The sequence below is a fragment of the Miniopterus natalensis genome, chromosome 6 (genome assembly GCF_054644295.1).
Source record: "Miniopterus natalensis isolate mMinNat1 chromosome 6, mMinNat1.hap1, whole genome shotgun sequence".
Classification (NCBI taxonomy): domain Eukaryota; kingdom Metazoa; phylum Chordata; class Mammalia; order Chiroptera; family Miniopteridae; genus Miniopterus; species Miniopterus natalensis.
Window position 1 is genome coordinate 52,118,572 of NC_142086.1, and position 20,727 is coordinate 52,139,298.

General features: G+C 38.4%; 1 protein-coding gene across 5 annotated transcripts in view; it reads right to left on the bottom strand.

Moving 5' to 3' along the window:
• The window catches only part of TP63 (tumor protein p63), a 202,582-nt gene that overhangs the window by 59,329 nt on the left and 122,526 nt on the right, over positions 1-20,727 (bottom strand). For all 5 annotated transcript variants that reach the window (XM_016200060.2, XM_087818246.1, XM_087818245.1 and 2 more), the window contains one exon: positions 12,342-12,596. In XM_016200060.2, coding sequence (XP_016055546.1) covers positions 12,342-12,596 — 255 coding nt within the window. The remainder of the gene's footprint in view (positions 1-12,341; positions 12,597-20,727) is intronic.

Genomic DNA, 20,727 nt, shown 5'->3' on the forward strand with positions numbered 1-20,727 from the left:
GTTGTCAATTCAAGTGGAACTTCAGAATTCTTTCCCTCATCTAAAACTTGAGTCAGGGTCTTGCCTGCCCCTATTTTCACACTCTCTGGTAGCTGACTGCTCACTACCACTAGAGGCAGTGCATCCCTAGAGAACCCTGGCCGTTCTTCACTCTGAGCGGTCATCTGCCTCCCTCCTTTGTGGTAATTGTGCCCTCTGGAGCTCTCCAGACAAGATTAGAACTTGGCTAGTTTCAAGGAAGCTGGCAATAAAGAAGGAGCTCGGCACAACTGATTAACAATATCACCGTTTCATAGCATGGGTCCTATCTTTTATGAGCTGTGGCTATAATCAATAAATACCCACCGTATTCTCTTCCAGAACACATTCATTTATCTAAAGTCGCACTTCTTAAAAAGTTGTTTAAGGTACCTGTACATCAGAAGTGTACATGGCAGTGTGCCTGGGTATAACTCAGAGCCACAGGATAAATATTACTCATCTCCCTGGAACCTCAATTTGAAAGACATTTGTTTTAAATTAGGAGAAGAGACATTTATATTTAAATAACATATTTACAATAAAATGCAAAATTGAGATAAATGCTACAGGAAAAAACACACACAGAAATCATGTCTTCTATCAAACACTACAGATTTTACCCTCAGGATGCCCTTTGCTCCTAACTGGGATAAAATATTTGAAGTACTAACATGTCAACTCCTCTACATAGTGCAAGGCCAGGCACCAGAAGTTAGAGTTACTCCATAAAGAGTCTACCCTATTACAGTCCCAATGAATATGTGAATGGGGGCAGGTTTAGTCTAAATTCCAATCCTTAAGTTATGACCCATCCTAATAAAAACCACGATCTACCAGGCATGGTCTGAGGAACTTTACATTCATTATATCCCATCCTACCAGTACTACTGTTGCCTAAGATGTATTATCCTATTTAGAAGCTGGCCTGGAGACAGTGTCTTGCCTAAGGCCACTCGGAGAGAGGTGGAATTCTTCCCCGGTCTATCTGACCACAAAACTTGAATTCTTTCCACTCACCACCCTGCCTCCTAAGGCACTTTGGTTTGTCCTTTAGTAACAGAGCCATAGTCCCTACTTTCAGGAATAGGAAAGGACATACTGGAGAGCCAAGCACTAAGAGAGTCACAACATTTGCAGCCTTCATTCCTGCAAGGTAACTGAAAAGATGTACTGCAAGTATCTCTCATATTTTATAGGATTTTGTGCTCTATATTACATCTCATTATAACTTAGCAGTTGAAAGAAAATTTTCATTTTAAATTAGAAATTTATATAAAAAAAGATCCTTCCCAATTCTGCTTAAATGTTTCAAAGTACTAAATTGTCTGTTTCTGAAGTCTAAATTCCAATGTCAAACAAATTAAGTAAGCAATAAATTAGGAGCTAATCTATGCCCCATAACCATATGCCCAAGTAACAACTTCAAAACACACTTCAAACAATTTTAAAAAAGAAAAATCTGTTAGCTTGGAAATGCTTATAAGCAAGTCTTAGAAGGATGTAACCTCTCTCATTGTTCATTTAACAGAGTGAGCAGCACACAGGCAAAATATATCCATTCTAATTCCTCCCCTTCTAATTTACTCTGTCCTGAAGTGTCTGTTCTCCATGTGGTAAGCATGGTTGACCCTCTATTGAGACCAGTGATAAAAGACATCCAAGTAGCTCTGACCATTTCTTTGTAGTATATGTGGAAACTCACTGTACAGGGCAAACAGTGTCAGAGTCAAACCTAAGCTCTGTGAGTTAGGCTGTGTTCTGAGTCAGTGGGAATGGAAACTTGGAATCAAAAGTAATTATAATAAAAGAATACTTCTAACAGGTAGAAAAAAACATTTAAATTTTTAAAAATGCTTCCACATGAAAATACTTCTTTAATTAAATTATGGCACTAACCAAAGAGTTAATTCCCACACTTAACAAAAGAAAACTATCACTACTACACATGGATAAAGAACCTTATATTTTAATTGCTTATCTTTATTTCACTAAAATACTGCCAGATAATTACAGAGATCTTCTTTCTTGGAAATGTCAAAGCATTTTAGGAAAGTATATAAAATGACATATTTATTATATTTATTGACTAAGACCACCTAGTATTGGGTTTATTTTGAGAGGAAAACTAAAAGCACAGTTCTCCAAAAAGAACAAGACTTTCTAGACAGAAGAAAGAAGCCCCCTTTCCTCTCCTCTCCTGAAATAGCTCAGTCAATTCACCTATGAGGACAATTGAAGAAAATGAGTATGTTCTTATACTTTGAAACAGAAAACATCCAGTATCTAAGATGATAATTGCACTTGGGTGGAGGTTGAGAGGAAACTCTTTATAAACTTAACAAAATAAACTGTTCCCAGTTTTTATACCTTTTAACACCTATGTCTGCAATGTTTTTGTGAAGAAAAGCATTATAACTGAAAACGGAGTGCTAGGCAAGAAACTGACCCTGAAATATGAATACGTTATTAAAAAAATGAATACAAATCACTATGTATTTAATTGCTTCTTGAGTAGGTAACTAGACTAGAAGTCTATATTTCCTTCTGGTTCTATTGCTGAGTAGACATTTTCTTCTCTATAGATCTCAAGTTCCCCATCACCTGACATTCTAGTTCTTACACCATAGAAGTGTACAAATGAGCAAATGTTTGTTAAATTATATGATTCCCAGACATAGTTTTTGAAGATAAATATAAAATATAACCCATTACCAGTGAGTTCTATGAAAGAACAATATAAGCCTATGAATGAATTATCCATGGTAAGTAAAGAGCGAGAGAAGGAATATTTTTCCAGACCAAATTATAATTATTGTAAATTAACTCCTTTGTTACTCAACTAGAGTAACATATTTGAATTTATATAAATATGCATATTTATTTTTGCATTTTTAAAAAAGAGAGTAAATTTTCTTCTAATGACCCAGTCAAAATGATCATAATTTCAACTTTGTCCACTGGTTTGCTAAAATGTTACCAATAAAACACTGAGATTCTGAGAAAGAAAAGTAACTGATTAACAGTTACAGGACCCAATTAAACAAGTTTTAACAAAAAATTACTTTATATTAAAATATGTATATATACACACACATATATGATAAATATATTTTTATCTCGTCTCTTGGGATTTATATATCATTATTTTTTTCACTTAATGCCTGCTTATGAATGGAAAAGCTCAGAAAACTGCCTGAATTATAAGATGGATATGCTACAGTATTCATGTAAGTAAATCTAAAAATAAAAATCCAGGTTAAGATAATAACATATTGTGTTTTTGGAGCTTCATCTCCCAGGCTTCCAAAGTACTACATGAACTTTAAGTCTCATAGCTCCTGCCAGGTAAATACAGTAAGCCCTCCCTTAACATCATTAACAGGTTCTTGGAACAGCAGCAAAACAAGTTATAATGAAACCAGTTATCAATTACCATAGGCTAACTGATAAAACAAGAGTTAAGTTCCTACAGCATCTCACCATAGTTAAAACAAAATGACTTTGAACGAAATAACATTATTCGAGGCCCTGCTATATGATAGCACCCATTTAACAGATGGTCAGAGCCTGAGCACTTGCCCCAGATCACACAGCTTGTTTCACCCAAAAGTTGTCCTTGTGAGTCCTGTGTTCTCCTCACGAGCCACACTCTTCCTAGCCTGTCAGATGACCTCTCAAATTCAAATTAGGATTCTTGTTAAGTAATCATTAGTCTTCCTATTTAATACAGTTGGAAAACCACTCGAAGAAAAAGAGAAGTCTTTTGAAATGGTGCCCTCATCTTATTAGTTATAAGTTTCACAAGATTTAGTGATACAGGTGAAACAGCATAAAAACTAAAGTAACAACAAAAATGAAATGAGCAACCCATGAAGGAACACCTGTTTGATGAACTTGGAAATTCAGTATTAATTCCACGCAAAACAGTTAGAAATTCTGTTCCAATTCTTCAGACCGTTATGATATAATATTATGGTGGCAAATTATAGGGGTTTTTTTCCACTAAGAAATCATGAGCCTTCATTATTAGATTCAAACTAAAATGAGAGGATCATTCTGTTTGTAAAGTGAGACTCCCTCCCTAACTTGCCTCACAGTAAATTAGATCTGGGGTCTCTGGCTACTATAAATTTTCTTTTAAATTTCAGCTGAGAGGAACCTGATGATGCGGCTGTAATCCTTATTAAAAGCCACAGGAGAGACCGCTGCTAAGATCATTACCTGTAGGCCTCTGTCTGACTAATTACAGGACCCCTTGTTCTAAAACTCACTCCAAGTTTACAGGACATCTGCAGGGCTTCAAAGAGTCTAAGAGTTTTCCTTTCTATTTTACAACAAACTCCTCTTTAATCTCAAGGAATTGGAAGCTGTTGGGCAGAGAGCTATGTTATCTCATCTCCTTCCAGTCCCAGTGACCCGAGAAGACATACTAATTGCTGTTGATAGAAAACTATGAGGATTTATTTTATATGCAGTTGCTTTTACTCAGGACATGACAGCTGACTGCTAGATACCTTTCGTGAGAAAAATACATCTGCCCCTTTCCAGCAGAAAGGGTGGGAGTCTCTGCAAAACTCTGTCACATTATGGAAGTGGATAACACTGGGGGAGGCAAACGGAAGAAAGTGCAAAGCTCATAGATGGGAATGCACCAAGAGCAGCAATCCCACAGCAAATGGCATACATCATTCAGGGCTGATTTTAAGGGATCTCTTGTGGAGCTTAATGATATATTGAGTTTTTCTTGAGTCATTAAAAAATTCTTATAACATTATTCTCTGTTTACACCTCAATTTTCAGGTGGTTTTTGTTCCTGCACACTCTCAATGTACCAATTAAAAATAAGCCATCAGTTAGTAGGCTGAGAAAATTGATTTGAAGCCCTTGAAATCTCACTGCCCTTTTCCGATTACAGCTCTGGCCAATTTTAGAGTTAAGTTATAGAGACCCATAAATTCTCTAATGATAAAAACAAAAACAAACATAGAAGATCATTTATGCAAAGGATCCAATACTGCACACCATTAGTTTTTATATAAAATAAAATTTATTGTTATTATTTTTTATTCTTCACCCAAGGATATGTTTAGAGAGGGGAAGGGAGAAGAGGAGAGAGAGGGAAAGAGGGAGAGAGATCAATGTAAGAGAAAAACGTGAAGGTAGAAACATCATTTACTGCAAGAAAACAACTTGAGAAAAATCTACTTTGACAGTGTAAGCTTATGTTTTTGTAGGAAGAGATTAATCTATAAAACTTTTAAAAGGCATAGAGGATTATGATTCATGAATGGAATATATTTATCAGTAGCCTTTCTCTTACATTCTTGCTCTAGTTTCCAGTTATTTTATTTAAACTTTGAGTAGTCATTCCTTGTCACCGTTAATATATTGTAAGAATGGGATTCAACCTGCCTATTGTTTTGTTTGGTCTGTAGTGTTTTGCAACTTGAAAAAAAATTACTATCATTTGAAGGTACGGAGAGAGTATGTGCAAATCCAGGTTTCTAGCTGTTCTTGAAAATTACTCTTTTAACCCCAAGCCTGCTTTCCCCCATAACAACAGGCCGGGGTTGCAAAGTAGACAGCCCTGTAGACCGGAGATGTAAGCTCATCCTGCCCCACGCCTGTTCTCACTGTCTGGCTCATGCGTGCTCCCTTCCTAACCCCGCTGATGCTTAGGTTCGCCATCCCAGTCACCAAAGCGATGTGTTAGACGAAAAGGGTCTGAGGATCGGATTCCTGTTCTTGATGGAAAGTTCCTTAGTGACTGATTTTTGTTGGGATATTATCCATATTAATCTACCACTCTGGGAAAACAAAGCTACTGTGAAAAAACAAGATACGGAGTGGCTGGCAATAGCTACAAAACCAAACTGGCCACTACTAATGCTAACAGTGAGGAAGAAGGAGAGGAGGAGGGGGAGGAGGAATTGGAGGGGGAGGAAGAGGAGAGGAGGAGAGAAGGCAGGCACAGGAAGAGGAGGTGCGAGGGGAAGGACACAGAAAAAGAAAGGTGTTTTGGCTGTTAGGCTTTTTGCAATAGAAAATAAAAAGCCAGCTTCATTTAAATTTGCTATTTATTTCTTTTTAATCAGTAATACATTCTCCTAATATTGGATGAAATAAATCAATATTATTTTTTAAAAAATAGAAACTCTGCAGTACATTCAACATATCGCTCAGTATAGTGTGGGAGGGCCATAAACAATAGATTAGGTGAATTTGGATTATTAGAAATGCATTGATCGACAATGAATTTAAGTAAATTAGGGCAAACATGCCGATTAAGTTATTCTTTTTTTTTTTTTTTAATATATCTTTATTGATTTCAGAGAGAGGAAAGGAGAGGGAGAGAGAGAGACAGAAACATCAATGATGAGAGAGTAATTGATTGAGCCCATAGCCTGGGCATGTGCCCTGACCGGGAATTGAACCCCGATCGCCTGGATCCTAGGTTGATGTTCAACCACTGAGCCACCCCCGGCCGGGCCCAATTAAATTATTCTGCTAGGGACTGGGGACAACGCTTCTACAGCATCTCACAATGGAAATGCATTTGTAAATCCAAAGCCTAGAGTTAAATAAGTAACACGAACCATCACTAAGAGTCTCCAAGTACTTTATTTATAACGTTCTTCCTTAATATTCTGAACTTAGAAATAGCTTAGATAGCGGGTGAATATGCTCAAAATTATTATTTTCTTCATCATGGGAGGGGCACAAAAAGGCATGTCTATATGTATGTTGGGGGATTTACAAGACAGCTCTGTCAAGAAGTGAAAATAACCTTGTTATGATTAATGAATCTATCACTGGCAGGAGCCAAGTCAACTGACTTCTCTCTTGTCCTTCACCAATGACATCTAACAGCTACTCAATTGTAAGATCAGCTCAAGCTCCAATTAAAAGCCCCAACTTTGAGGGAAGCTGATAAATCATATTCACCATGGAGAAGTCTGTCTGTACATCATGTCCTTTGATGAGCAATCCTTAAGAGTCCCGAAATTCCAGAAAGCCACGTAATGGGCTGGCTTGCATTAGGTTTCTGCAGAGCTGGCAGCCTTATTCTGGAAGTCTTACATTACAGGTAACCTGATGACAGGGAGGGTGGGTCACAGGCACGCATCTCACCCCGCCTGTGGAGCCCAGGGAGGCCAGATTGCAAGACCAATATGCTGGGATCAATGAAGCTCTCCAGGGGACTGGCTGTTCCCCTTTGAAATGCCACCTCCCTAAACTCTCCACTTGCTCACGTCAGATTCTTCAAAGATCTGAACACACATGAGGCTGAGAGGATTAGGAGAGGCAAGGGAGAAAGCTCTCTATAAATCATAGATGGAGGCACAGGGGACCAAATTCATGGACAGTTAACAAGATCGGAAATGAGGAACACTCCATGGAACTATAATTGTTTCCTTAACCCATCAGGGACAAATAAAGTTTCTTAATATTTATTAAGGGCCTATCGTATGCTGGAAATTGTGCTGGGCACTAGGTCCGGGTGCCTGCTTTCCAAGATCTTGAGTCTATGAAGGAAGAAAGACACAATAGCAAAAATTGACCATACATCCCAAGGCCAGGCCATTATCTCAACGTGAGTGCAACAGAAAAACACGAACCTAAGGATTTTCAGTGTTTGCACACAGATAATACTGTGCGTCATAGGTTGTGAAAAAAACAGCTCTCAGACTGACAAAGGTCCAATAATCAAGACAGATTGACCTATATTCCCAAATAGGCCTCTTCACTAGCGCAAAGGAAAACACTCTGTCCCCCAGAAGTGGTGTCCTTAGGGATACTTTCTATTCTCAAGTAGGTACCATGGAAAGCTTATCTTTTTCTCACTAGCAATGCAAAAGCATTGCAGATCAGCACTTGAGATTCTTTTAAATGGACATTGAATATCTTGCTATATGGAGATGCCACAATTTACTGAACTAGTTCTTCACTGGTGCGTGCTTAGGCTACCTACAGTACTTTTGACTCTTCAACAAGTATGGTTCACTGTTATCTTTTATTTAACATGGAGAATTAAAAAAAAAAAGGATCCCCATAAATTAAGTGGCAGATTAAAAACGAGAAATAAATGCGGGTCCTTATATCTGGGAAGGACTCATGCTTGAGCTGCCACAGGCTTAGGACAGGAGCACAGCCAGCCTGAAGTCTGTCTATGGGAAGCCTGTGATCATCCTGTGTCATCTATTCATATATTTGGATAGTGGATATTATCACAGTCCCTGGGGACTGGAGTATGCATGTCAGTAGCCCAAAAGCACTAAGAAGACATTTTGCTTTGCATTCTTTCACATTACTACTTGTACAAATTAACCCTCAGCAAAACTCTAACAAACTCATGAAACACAGGGATTCAAACTCAGACTTGATGAACACTTGTGTGCTCATGACTAGCCAGGTGCTGGTAGGTGTCCTTACACGTGTCACGTAATCCTCATGATAAGCAAAGTACTAACATCTCCGTTTGTCAGTGAGGAAAGTGGGGTTTAGATAGATTGAATTCTTTGGGCGGGTCCCAATGTGCTGCTAGTGAATTTCAGGGCTGAAGTCTGCACCTAAGTTCCTTGCCATTTCCAAATTAGCATTCTGTCAACTGTCCTATGACTGATGATTCCTGGCTACAATACTAGGCCAGCACGTCATTAAACTAAATGGTAGACCTTGATAACTAGTGGCAATCACACTGTAGACATAAGAAGGAAGCCTGAAACTAAATCCTAACTTCAGTGTTGGTTTGTGTCTGTGTGTGTGTGTGTACGCATGCGTGTGTATGTGAAATGCAGAATATGGAATGCTATCGTATTTTATTTAATTGTAAGAAGTTTAAAATAAATACCAGACTTTTATGGAACTGGAAATGTGATCACATTTGTTATTTAAAACACAGAGAAAGCAAATAAAATATGCATATATGCTTTAAATATATTAATTATGTTTTGGCAGTAATCCTAAGTAAACCAGAAAGTAAAAGAGAAAACTCAATACGGAGGGATGACAAGTGATAAAATGATACTAAAAAGATTTTTATTAAAGTATCAGCAGAAAACTATGCAATGAGTGTGGCTTCCTCCTAATGGCAGTTGCTTCTGCTGCTTCCAGGTTGTGGGCAGTTTAAAAATATAGTATTTTATTTTGAAAAATTGCTCTAAAGTGCACAGATGCCTGAGAAATAGGTGTTGTGTAATATGGCATAAAAATGTCCTCCATCAGTTGGGTTTCAGCTCCATATTCCACAGGGTCTACTTGTCCTCTCTGCCTTCTCTTAATGAAGAGGGAAGACAGTCTAGATAGGACAGTGGAGAGACTGGGACTGGGAGTGAGGGGGGCTGGGTTCCTTTCCCTCCTTGGCTGGTTATTAGCCACATAACTGTTCCTTCTTGATGTTTCCTCACTTATAGGGCTGGGGATAACAGCCATGGTTATGAGGCTCAAATAAAATAAATGTATGTAGAAATTACTTTAAAAAGAGTTAGATGCTGCTGGTGTCCAAGGTTAAGAACTTATATCTTTTTAGGTGGTTTCAGTAGCTACTTAGATAAAGGTTAAGGAGCCCTAGATTCAGAAGAAATGCAAGTGGGCCTAAAATTAACTTGATTGTGAACAAGAAATAACTTAATAAAAATTTAAACACCATGTGATACATTAGTAGGAAAGAACAGACATCTAATTTAATGACCTTATTCTGTAAAATCTATAGGATAGATTATAGACAACTGAATAGAAACCCAGGGAAGGCAAAACCAAGTTCACTCACTGGTGTCAGGCCAAACACCTGATTAGAACCCAAGTCTTTCTAAAAACTGTTTTTGCTGATTATTAATATTATCTCACCTTAAGGAAAGAGAGTAGATTTCACCATATCATTCTTCCTATTTTTAACGAAAAGGAATTTATGGGCCATGTAACCAAGAAGTGAGTTCCCAGCTATTCCAGGCTCACATCTTTTTCTTTCTTTTTAATTGTGGGACAATACATAGAACATTAAATTTATCATTTTAACAAATTTTAACTGCACGCTTTACAGCATAAAGCATATTCACAATACTCATTCTTTTCCTCATCAGAGGCACTGACTGAATTCTAGAAAGATGAAGTGACTTGGCTAAGGTCACTAAGATGATCAAGACAACAATGCTGGTTTTCTAGCTCCCAGCCAGTGCTCTGCTCCCATTACCACACTGCCTACCCCCTCTCTCAGGGTACTGATCTCACTGTTGCCACATGTCAGGGAAGTCTACCAGGGTGCTCTGCAAAATATTTTCTTTTTTTAGGTAGAAATCTCCAACCTTTTTTGTGAGACAATTTTACTTCTATGAGAGATGGGCTATGATTAAAGATGATAGAGGATTGTGCTAAATCTGATAAAAAAAAAAAAAAAAAAAGAAAGTCTTAAGATTTCTGTATGAGGAGGTAGTGAGGAAGGGGAGAGGGAGGAAGACTGATATAATGTAGTACCTCTATCAAACTCCATTTTAAAAGAGAAGCAATTAATCATTTAGTAGCCCAATGTGCCCATCATCTTTTCACAACACAGAGTACTAACAGCTATACGATCACGGCCCCCATCATTTCAGATGTGCCCACTCTTATGCTAGAACGCAGCCTGAGTGTGCCAACGAGGAAACGGTTAGCCTGGAACAACAGTGACTGTAGATGTCCCATCTGGTGACCCTTCTTCTAAACATACCAGTGCTCTATTTATAAAATGGTTATTCACTTGGTTCTTCAGCAAAAGCTCACTTAGATTGATCAACCAATATTTATTTAAGGCCTATGGACTCTAAGTTTACTCACCTTTAGTGCCCATCACCAGGATTATTACTATAAAAGAGACTAAAGATTATGACACAGTTGATAAATAACATGCAGTAGAGATCAAGTTTTAAGTGAATACTTAGACATTATGGTTGAAATATGAACCATGACAGAACCGCTTCTCACACCATGAAAGAAAAGCACTAAAATAAATTTTTAGATGATTCTGGGACATCCTGATGTACAATGGTGAAGAAAGAAAGGACACGATCTGGTGGGGGAGGGTAGAATCAGAAATAGATCCAGCTACACAAAAGCCTCTGTAACTTTAGGGATGTCACCTAACCCCCACATTTCTCAGCTTTCCTCACTAGTAAAATGGGAGTTATCAAACGTGTCCTACCTGGCTCAAAGAAGTGAGGTCAGAATGAGAACACGTGTGAAATTATGTGGGAATGTAGTGTTATGAATGCAGATGATTTCATAAACTCTGTTCAACTGGATTAAAGCATGTAGTGAGCTGGGTACTTTAGCACAAAAAGAGAATGCTTTCTAAAGAAACTATTTGCCAATGAAGGGGGAGAATACTGTTAAAATAATTCTAAATCGACTTCTCAACAAGATGATGATATTTGGAAGAGTTTCTATAATCCATGCAAACATTAAATTGTTTGACAAACATGCATGCCGCTTTGGTCTTGGGCATTCTTTGATCAGCCAGTTAAAACCAGTCTTCTAGGGCCCTTCCCTTATACTTGAGCTTTATTCATATTATAATCCTTTACAAAATAAACTTTGAACATTCTTGTAGCTTTTGACTTTTTGAAAATATTTTCATGTTTTCTTAGAAAAGTTATAAATTGGAAGGTTTGTTTATTTTCAACATTTTAAAGCAGAATACTTTTGAACTCACTCAGGGCTCCGATATATAGTTTTAGAGGCTTCTTTTTGGGAAACATGTTTCTAAGTAATAAATATATATGTTATCAATAAATTATAATCCATGTTATAGAACCTGTGTGTACAACTAAATATAGCTCTTCCTTAATAAATGAGATTTTAGTTTTTGTTATGGAACCTGTGTTTGTGATTTTATTAATATTTTTAAAACCACACCTTAATGTTTACTTCTCTGAAATAATGAACCTGGGAGCCATCCTCCATTCTGGGGACTGAAAACACATGTCCTATGATTACGATCATTCTTATGGGCATAATACTTTACATTTTTCAAAACACTCACACAAAGGACCTCCCAACAGCATTAATTGGGCAAGAACACATCAGATTCACTTGACAGGAGCCAGCGGGAACACAGGCCTTTGGTTCCCAGATCAGGGCTTTTCCCACTAAGTGGCAACTTTTCTCTCTCTGGTTCATTATTAAATATTCAAAAACAAAATGTCCTTGGAGGACAGGGAGCCATGTTCCACCATGAACTATGGCTCTCTCAGCTTTGAAGGGGGAGAAGTCCCCGAGGGATGTTGAAGATGACCCTTGTCCTAGGGGTCAGGTTTAACGGCCCATCCATTGGCTCCCAGGGCTCTTACCGTCCAGGTGGCGGACTTGGCGGTGCTGGACTGTTGGAAGGACACGTCGAAGCTGTGTGGGCCCGGGTAGTCGGTGTTGGAGGGGATGGCGGGCGATGGCGAGAGGGCATCGAAGGTGGAGCTGGGCTGCGCGTAGGGCGAGGGCGCCGTGACGCTGTTCTGCGCGTGGTCTGTGTTGTAGGGGCTGGTGGACGAGGAGCCGTTCTGGATCTGCTGGTCCATGCTGTTCAGGAGCCCCAGGTTCGTGTACTGTGGCTGCAAGACACCCAGAAACCTCCGTGTTAGCCGTTTAGGCTGCAGAGTGTTGCTTCAAAAAACACACGATTTGGAGAATGTATTCTACAGAGTTGAGCCCCAGATCACTAATATTCAAGGTAAAATGTCTGTTGGAATTACACATTTATAAACAAGAGAAGTCTCAGTTGTGGGTGTGTGCGTGGTAATGACCTGTACAGATCACACAGCCTTTGGAGACTGTGGTCTTCTCAAGAGCATTTGAAAGTAGAATATCTGCTTATTCACAAACAGGCAAAAAGTGCCCACTGCTGAGTAGCTGCTTAGGAATTCTTTAAAATACATGAATACCGCCTGCTCTTCCTTTCCCTCCTCCCCCGTTCTTCTGCCATGCTGTTCAGAATGAAAAAGACCACCTGGTAGGTGTGTTCTCAAGGGGGTTTAAACATCAAATTATTGGGGGCATATACAGTATATAGTTTTATAATTCTAAATTTGTGCCAGGGTATCCAGGGTCCCCCCTCTTTAGGAAGGGCTAGTTTCATAAAGACTGGAGGGGCATGGGTGCAGGGTTAGAGAACCAACTACATCTTTGAAAAGGTAACATGCCAGTTATATCATCCAAACACAATCTAATTTTTAATCTGTTCTTTCATCTTCTAGCAGTGTATTCTTTTCTAGAGTAGAACATGTGTAAGAGAAGTACCACATAGTTATGACTAAAATTCAACATAATTCCGAAGTACTTTCACTCAGTGAAGCTCTTCTGCCAGGTGTATTTATGTGAACAGAGCTGAGCACAGAGGTACTCAGTAAGATGCTTATGGAAAGAATGAATCAATTTCTTCTCATTTAATCGGCAAGACAACTTTCCTGTATTACTATGAGAGAGGGGAAGCAATTTGCTCAAGCATCAGCTAATAAGCAAAGAATGGGGATTCTGAAACCAAATCTTCTGACTCCGAGTCCGGGGCCCTGCCCACGCCATCACAACTGTCAGCCCGATCAGACGATTCAAGTCACTCCTAAACCTGAGTCAAACTGGACATGTTTCCAGAAGGGCCCTGTCGTGCAGTTTTCCCTCTGTGAGACCTTCTGACACATAGGAATCTCATTGTTTCTACCAGTTAATGAAGGGAAACCGAGCCAAAATCAAAAAGAGAAGGCAGGTCTGTGGCACTGTGGTACCTCTTTCTTAAAGGGAATGACTTGTCTGCCTCTTCAGCTGAAACACAGGGTGGGGCAAAAGTAGCTTTACAATTGTTCATCTGGAAAATACAATAATTAATAAATAATAATTCAAGAATAAACTCTGTTTCCTGTACTCACAACTGTAAACCTACTTTTGCCCCACCCTCTATAACCCTGAGAGGCCCAGGCTCAGTCAAACAATGGGGAACAAACTCAAAAAGAAATAGATGCTTAAAAAACTGAATTAAAGTTTAGTAGAAGTATTTTACTAAACCTTATGTATTTCACTTCACGCGGGGAGGAGAAACGGACTCTGCCATTCCATTCAGTCCAGAGAGCATCTGTCTAAATGTTAACGGTCGCCTGCTCATTCCATTGCATTTATACATTCGCATTCCACTGCCGAATGCCACGTCCCCATTTGCTCTTCAAATAACTATTAATCTCTTTACACTTATCCCCATGCTGACAAGAGCAGCTGTTTGTCTCGCCTTCCCTCCCCTCTGACTTCTCCATCTCCTATTCCTCTCCTCTCCTCCACCTTCGGCTTCCCCAACTGACAGGTGCAGCAAACTGTAGGTAAGACAACCAGGGGAGAGAAAAAAATACAACCTGAGGCCCATACAAATGTGTCCATGTCCACACCCCTGGCTAAATTAAAGCTGTTCGGTTTCCAGGCCTGTGGCAAGAGCCTGGGAAGGGGACTGAAAAGATATTATTTGCGTTCAAGTGAAGGGTCAGTATACAAAGCACTTCTGAACGTCCTGTGGGAATCAGATAATGCTCCCAGAGGCACGTGCTTCCCCGCAGCGGTACAATTAGGGAGGCAGCCGTCCCCGCCATAAAGGACAAAGGAACTTGGAGGAGCACTTTCTCAGGCAGCAAAAGGCCTGTCGGGCCACCCCTTCCTCCTCCTGGCTACACAGAGTGGAACTTCAGCTAATTGTGGGCTTCCATGAGAACAAAGAAACATGGCCCTTTGAAATGTTTTTTTTCCAACATGTGCAAAGAAAAAAGTTTTGGGACCCAGCTTTAAAAGCCGATGAGCAAACACTCAATGCTTCTCTTAAGAGAAATGGAAACTGCATTTACCTTGGAGACACAAAGGAGACCCCTGGACTGAACATGTTGGGTGGCACCAAAGCAGCAGAAACTGTGTTCCAAAGTTATTAATAGTATGATTTTGAGGGCCATGATTTTTAATTCCATACAGTTCCAAATGAAATATTTTACTTAACCGCAACAGGATTTGCTTCCAAAGCAAATGCCTCGATTTATAGCTTAAAGCCAGGTGACGCAGGCTTAGGCAAAAAGCTGCTTACTATCCAAGGTGAAAAACACATTTTAATTGAAATTTTTCTCAAATTTTATTTTAAATAAACATAAGCCAGATAGTATACTCAACAATTTAAAAAAATAAAAAAAGCAGAAAATCAAGACTAACTTGGAAGTAATTAGACAAAAACATGAACAGCAACAACCCCACCAAAGAAAGAATTGTGTTTAGGAAATCCACTTGGATAGTTTTCACAGCTTTATTAAAAATCTATGTCATAAACCTACCATAGGAAACAGTACTTTAAGTTAATTTAGAAAGAATTTAGTTAACGTCAATGAAAGTTTCTTATTCGTTTATTTCTTTGACCTGAAGAGAGAGTGGACATGTTGACGGCATATGATTGGAGGTGACGACAGACCAACACAGCCAAGAAGAACAAGTGTTGCCATGGGCAGGACCTGCAAAATAATTTGCAGGGCTCACTGCAAAATGAAAATGCAGGGCCTCTTGTTCATAAATTATGAAGAGTTCCAAAACAGTGACAGCAGAGCATTAAACCAAGCACAGGACTCTTCGTGGTGGGACTCTGCATGCCCGTGAAGCCAGCTCTGCACAGTGAATGTGCACAATATTTGTCTTTTATTTTCCACCAAAGTGAAGTTTATGGGTGAAAGGAACAGTCCTTGTCCCCCTTCTTTACTATCATTAATTCCATACACACAGAGGGGAGAAACTTACATTATGCTGGGATGCAAACTTAATGCCTATTTACAGTGACAAGTAAAAGAGGCTCAGAAGTTAGAACATGACACCTTCATATCAGTCACGAAAACTGCCCTTGGAAGAACTCTCTGGGGATCCCCTATATCCCATATGTCTCTCATGTAACAAAGCTGTTAGAATATTTGAAATGAAATCGGAAGGACACTGTCCTTTTCTAACCACTAGGTATCTTGATCTCAGAATAACCTTCGTATACTCTATAGTCAATGAATGAATGAGTGATTAAATGAAAAATGGTTTATATCTCTCCCATCACATCTGAAAAAGGTAATAGTCTTCTTTCCAAATAATATAAAAGGTGAAAATAGCCACAATTTGTCTGATACGTACTATAAAACTATCAATTTCCTCTGAATTCAAATGGATGCTTTATTTCCTAAAAAAATCCACTTTGAAATAGGAGCTGCACTTCCTTGACCTGGGAAAATTAGCAACATCTGGAGCTGGAATATATTTAGGTTCATCACAGACTAGCTCATCTTGACCACAGAGAGGGTGAAACTCACCTTGGTCACAGAGACTTAGCATATTTCAGGTAATTACAGAACAGCCTGGGGGTGTTCTGAAACACAAAGCTGGTGTGATAAGTGTGGGCATACCCAGGGGCTGAATCTCACTGTTTGCTTTCATCATTAAGTAAAAACAAGTATAAATACTATTGGCAAATGTAGGAAGAGTATTTTTTTATTTTGTTTTGTTTTTTCTCCCCCAGCCCCATAACCCATTTTACATTCTCATAGCCATCTACTGACTGTGATTTATTTCTTCACTAAAATTCAGTCTGGGTGCTTAGAATTAAAATAACACTATAAAAGATTAGATTTTCCCTGACTGGTCACTGCTTTAAAAGTGTCCTATAAATGCAATCCCTTCCGTTTCATTTTATGTTTCTTTCCTGGATCACACTGTTTAATAATCTTAAATTCTGAATATAGCACAGACCTGACTTTTCTTCTCAGCAACTAAAGAAATAATGTATCAGTATGTATTGTTATAAATAAATGTCAATATTGAATACCTGGCTTTATATTTATTTAAAGTTGACGATGCACTTAACCTCCTATAAAGAGATTTAAAACCAGAAAAGGATTCCAACCAAATCATTGGACCAATACAATGGAAACAGGGACTTAGAAATAATTTGTGTTTCTGAAAATCTTACTCCTCTGACTTATCTGTACAAGAGAAATTTTATAGGTTCTCTTTCCCAGATAGTATATCTGTAACTACTAATTTATGGCCACATGGTGACAATAGCAAACAATACATGGTAAGAGGTTTATAAAAAATGGAAATGAGAGCCAAAGCAGGGATAGGAGAGGTTACCGTTGGGATATCTCATAATTTATTTACTCCAATTCAGATGTTTCCTTGTCACAGGAAGTAATTACTTGCCCCAATTTCATTTGGAAGAAATTATATTTATAAGCATTGACTGACTGTTGTATGAGGCTAGGAAACTGAACATTCTTCAGCACTCCTTACAGCCCTGAGTGGACTCTAGTAATGTAAAATAACTCTGGACTTAGACTTGGTGATGTGGGGTCTGAGTCGCAACACTGCCACTCATGTGCTGTGCAGCCCTGGGAGAGGGACTGGAAGAGCCTGGATCTTAGTGACCTATAGGGAGGTTGGTTCTGATGAGCGAATATAAGAATGAGCCAATTCTAACATTCTTCCAGAAATGAGCAAGCTCATCTGCAGAGCTATTTTAAAATGCCAGGAGATGACTGCAAGAAGATAACTTGGTCTTTACACAGACCGGCCCAGCCAAACTGAGAAATTTAAAATGGTTCAGGCGGCCTGTGTAGTTTCCTGTGCTGATATAACCTTTCACCTTCGGCTTCATGGAGGAGCTTTGGTGAACATTCTAAAGCCCCTTCTGGGAAAAGAAAACAGTTTCCTTCATGACACTGGCTTTACAAAACATTCATTCGAGTATGCTCTAGCAGACAGTACTACATTTTCATCCACAAATATCAGCGGGATAGTGACTTTTCAACAAGCACTGCCTTAGGGAGAAATACTTGTCATTTTTTAGTCTTCTACCACCTGCCTCACCTCCAAGAATGATAGTTTGTTTTATGCTAGAATTAAACACAATTGACTTAAAGTGCTCCATTCAAGGTCAAGAAGATATTTGTGTTATAATGTCAAGTTAAAGTACCTTCTCTCCATCTTAAGAATTTATTTAGCATCACATTTTTCTCAAAACCAGAATCTGCTGGATGTAAAATATTTCACTTCTTTTGTAGTTCAAATGATCCTAAAAGAGGGAATACTTGGAGGTAAAACACATTCGCACCTTGTAATAAATAATGTGTAAGAGTAGAGCAGTTAACACACATAAACCTACAAAGACAGTAGGCAGATTGTTTACCAGAATTTTTTATGTCCTGACACAAAATGTCAAAATTCCTTTGAGGATCAAGCTGCCATAACCTAGGAGAGAGTTTTCTAACCAACACCAGACAAGGCAGGTCAGACAAATTAAAAAAAAGTTGGCTGGTGAGGTGGCCACATTATCAACAAGCAGCAGACATAGTATTTGAAAAGCCAGGAATTGTGAAATGTATTGAAGTTAAAAGTTAATCCAAATATAGCTGAATTACACTGTCTAGCACTCAATTAAGGAAAAATAAGCTTAATTTCTATGATTTCAGTAAGTACTTTCTTCTGGTAATGAGGAGCAAAATTAAAATCATGAGCATAAATAAAATAAACTTATATCACTTTACAACCAAGGAAGCACTGGGCTTAGCAGAAAACAGAAAGATATAATTTCAATATTCAGTAACTCTTGATCCAGATAATAGACAAAATACAGTTTCAATTTCTTTAAGGTGAACCAGGAGTTATTAAAGTTGGAACAAAAATATGTTTGAGGACATTTTCAATTTATAACAATCACTGCTCTGATAGATTTATTTAGCAGACATGATAACATAAATGAAGTATACAGTCATAAGTACTTTCAATGAAGTTTAGGCCATTTATATGGAAAGGATACTTCGGTGACTTTAGAAGCTCATCAATAATGTTTTGTTGGTTTCTAAAGTGAGTCTAGCCCTAGCTGGTTTGGGTCAGTGTTTAGAGCATAGGTTGGGGAGCCTGAGGGAGGCAACCAATCCATGTGTCTCTCCCTTCCATTCTCTCTGAAAAGCAATGGAAAAAATATATATCCTCTGGTAAGGATTAAAAAAAAAATTAAAGTGAGTCTAAAATATTTTTTAAAAATTTTGATAATGTATAGTCCATATCAGAAATTATGACTTAAAACAATGGAGTGATTATATGTGATGAACATTTTATCACAGGGGATAGCTTTGTTCACCATGATGTGAAACTGAAGACATCTCAATTTCAATAAAATAATGGCAACCATCAAGATTACTTAAAAATCTGAAATGCATTTAACATCTATATTCAATCTTCTACATCAAAAGAATATTAGGTATTACTACCACTATTATGAATACTCTAAGTCCTTACTATGTTCCTTATAGTGGTCAAGTGCTTGTATGTATTTACTTAATTAACCCTCATGAACAAGGTGACATTATGATCCCATGTTGTATACATATTTTATAGATGAGGAAACTGAAGCTCCACAGGATTAAGTAACTTGCTCAAGGTAGTGACAGAGCTCAAAGGCTAAACCAGTAAATCTGGTTGGAGAAGCCACTTTCTTAATTGGAGTCACTCAGATTTCGGCCTGGAATTTTTATCTAAAAGTTATACTCAATGCAAGGATTCCTCTTTCATATCTAAAGAAAATATTTTTTATTTATTAAAGAGAATATAAAACTATAACCATTCTTAGGATATGTGTAATTGCCAAGAGCTAGAGTCTGAACTCCTTGGAGCTACCACCTGAAATTCACTGCAAATCTGATCAGGTCACTCCCATGCTTGAAAAACTTGAATGGGTTCCAATTCTCTTAAAATAAAGGCCCCGATCTTTAACATGGCCTGTGCTGCAACGTTTGAAACTCCCTTTTGCTCTCTAAAGAAAGACCAAAAATAAGGCATTTCTTCAATGTTTCAAAAGCGAAAAACTCCTTCGGTCCTTAAGTCTTTTGCACATGGAAGCTGTTTCCCACTCGCCTTGAAGCTTTGAGCTTCACTGTCATCCCGCAGGAAAAGCCTTAACCAGGTAGGTATTCTCCTTTGTTTCACATTGTCATAACACTCTAACTTTCCCTTCGCGTCATATAATTATAATTAATTATTTGCATTAATAGTTTTAATGTTGGATCTCTCTCCTAGACCATACATTTATGAGAATAAATTTATCTCACATGGTTAGTGCTGAGTCTCATACCTGGAACAGTATCTGAGACACAGTAGATGCTCAGGAAATATTTAATAAAGGAATAAATGCAAAAACCTTTAAAAATAAAAGCCCCTTTCAGAGAGGCTCTCTTTTATTCTAACACAACGAAATATTGATTTTTATGCTGAAGTCTGTCTCCAAACTGGATTCACCTCTTCATAAACTACTGCCAGGTGAACGTTATAGTGCATCTCCAGGTAATCTCTGTGACCTCTACTTTGTGTTTTGCTTTGTTTTGGTAGGTGGGAATCGTGCTTTTAGCTCCAGCTTTTATGGGAACTAGTAGCAGAAGAGCCAGACCTGTCACTCACAAGGCAATGAGTAATACTTGGTAGCTCACACCTACCTGGGAAGTTTATTAATGAGCTTCTACTTCCTTAAAACAAACACATACACATTTTTGTGCCAAGGCAGTGTTTTTTGTTTTTTTGTTTTTACCTAATGGTGTACATTTTGGTTCTAATGCATCTCGGTCAGCAACAAGAACCTGAATCCTTTTGGTCATATAATTAGTCACTTCCTACCGATGGTGCTTGTGGCCAAATGTGCGTTTGCTTAGGAAA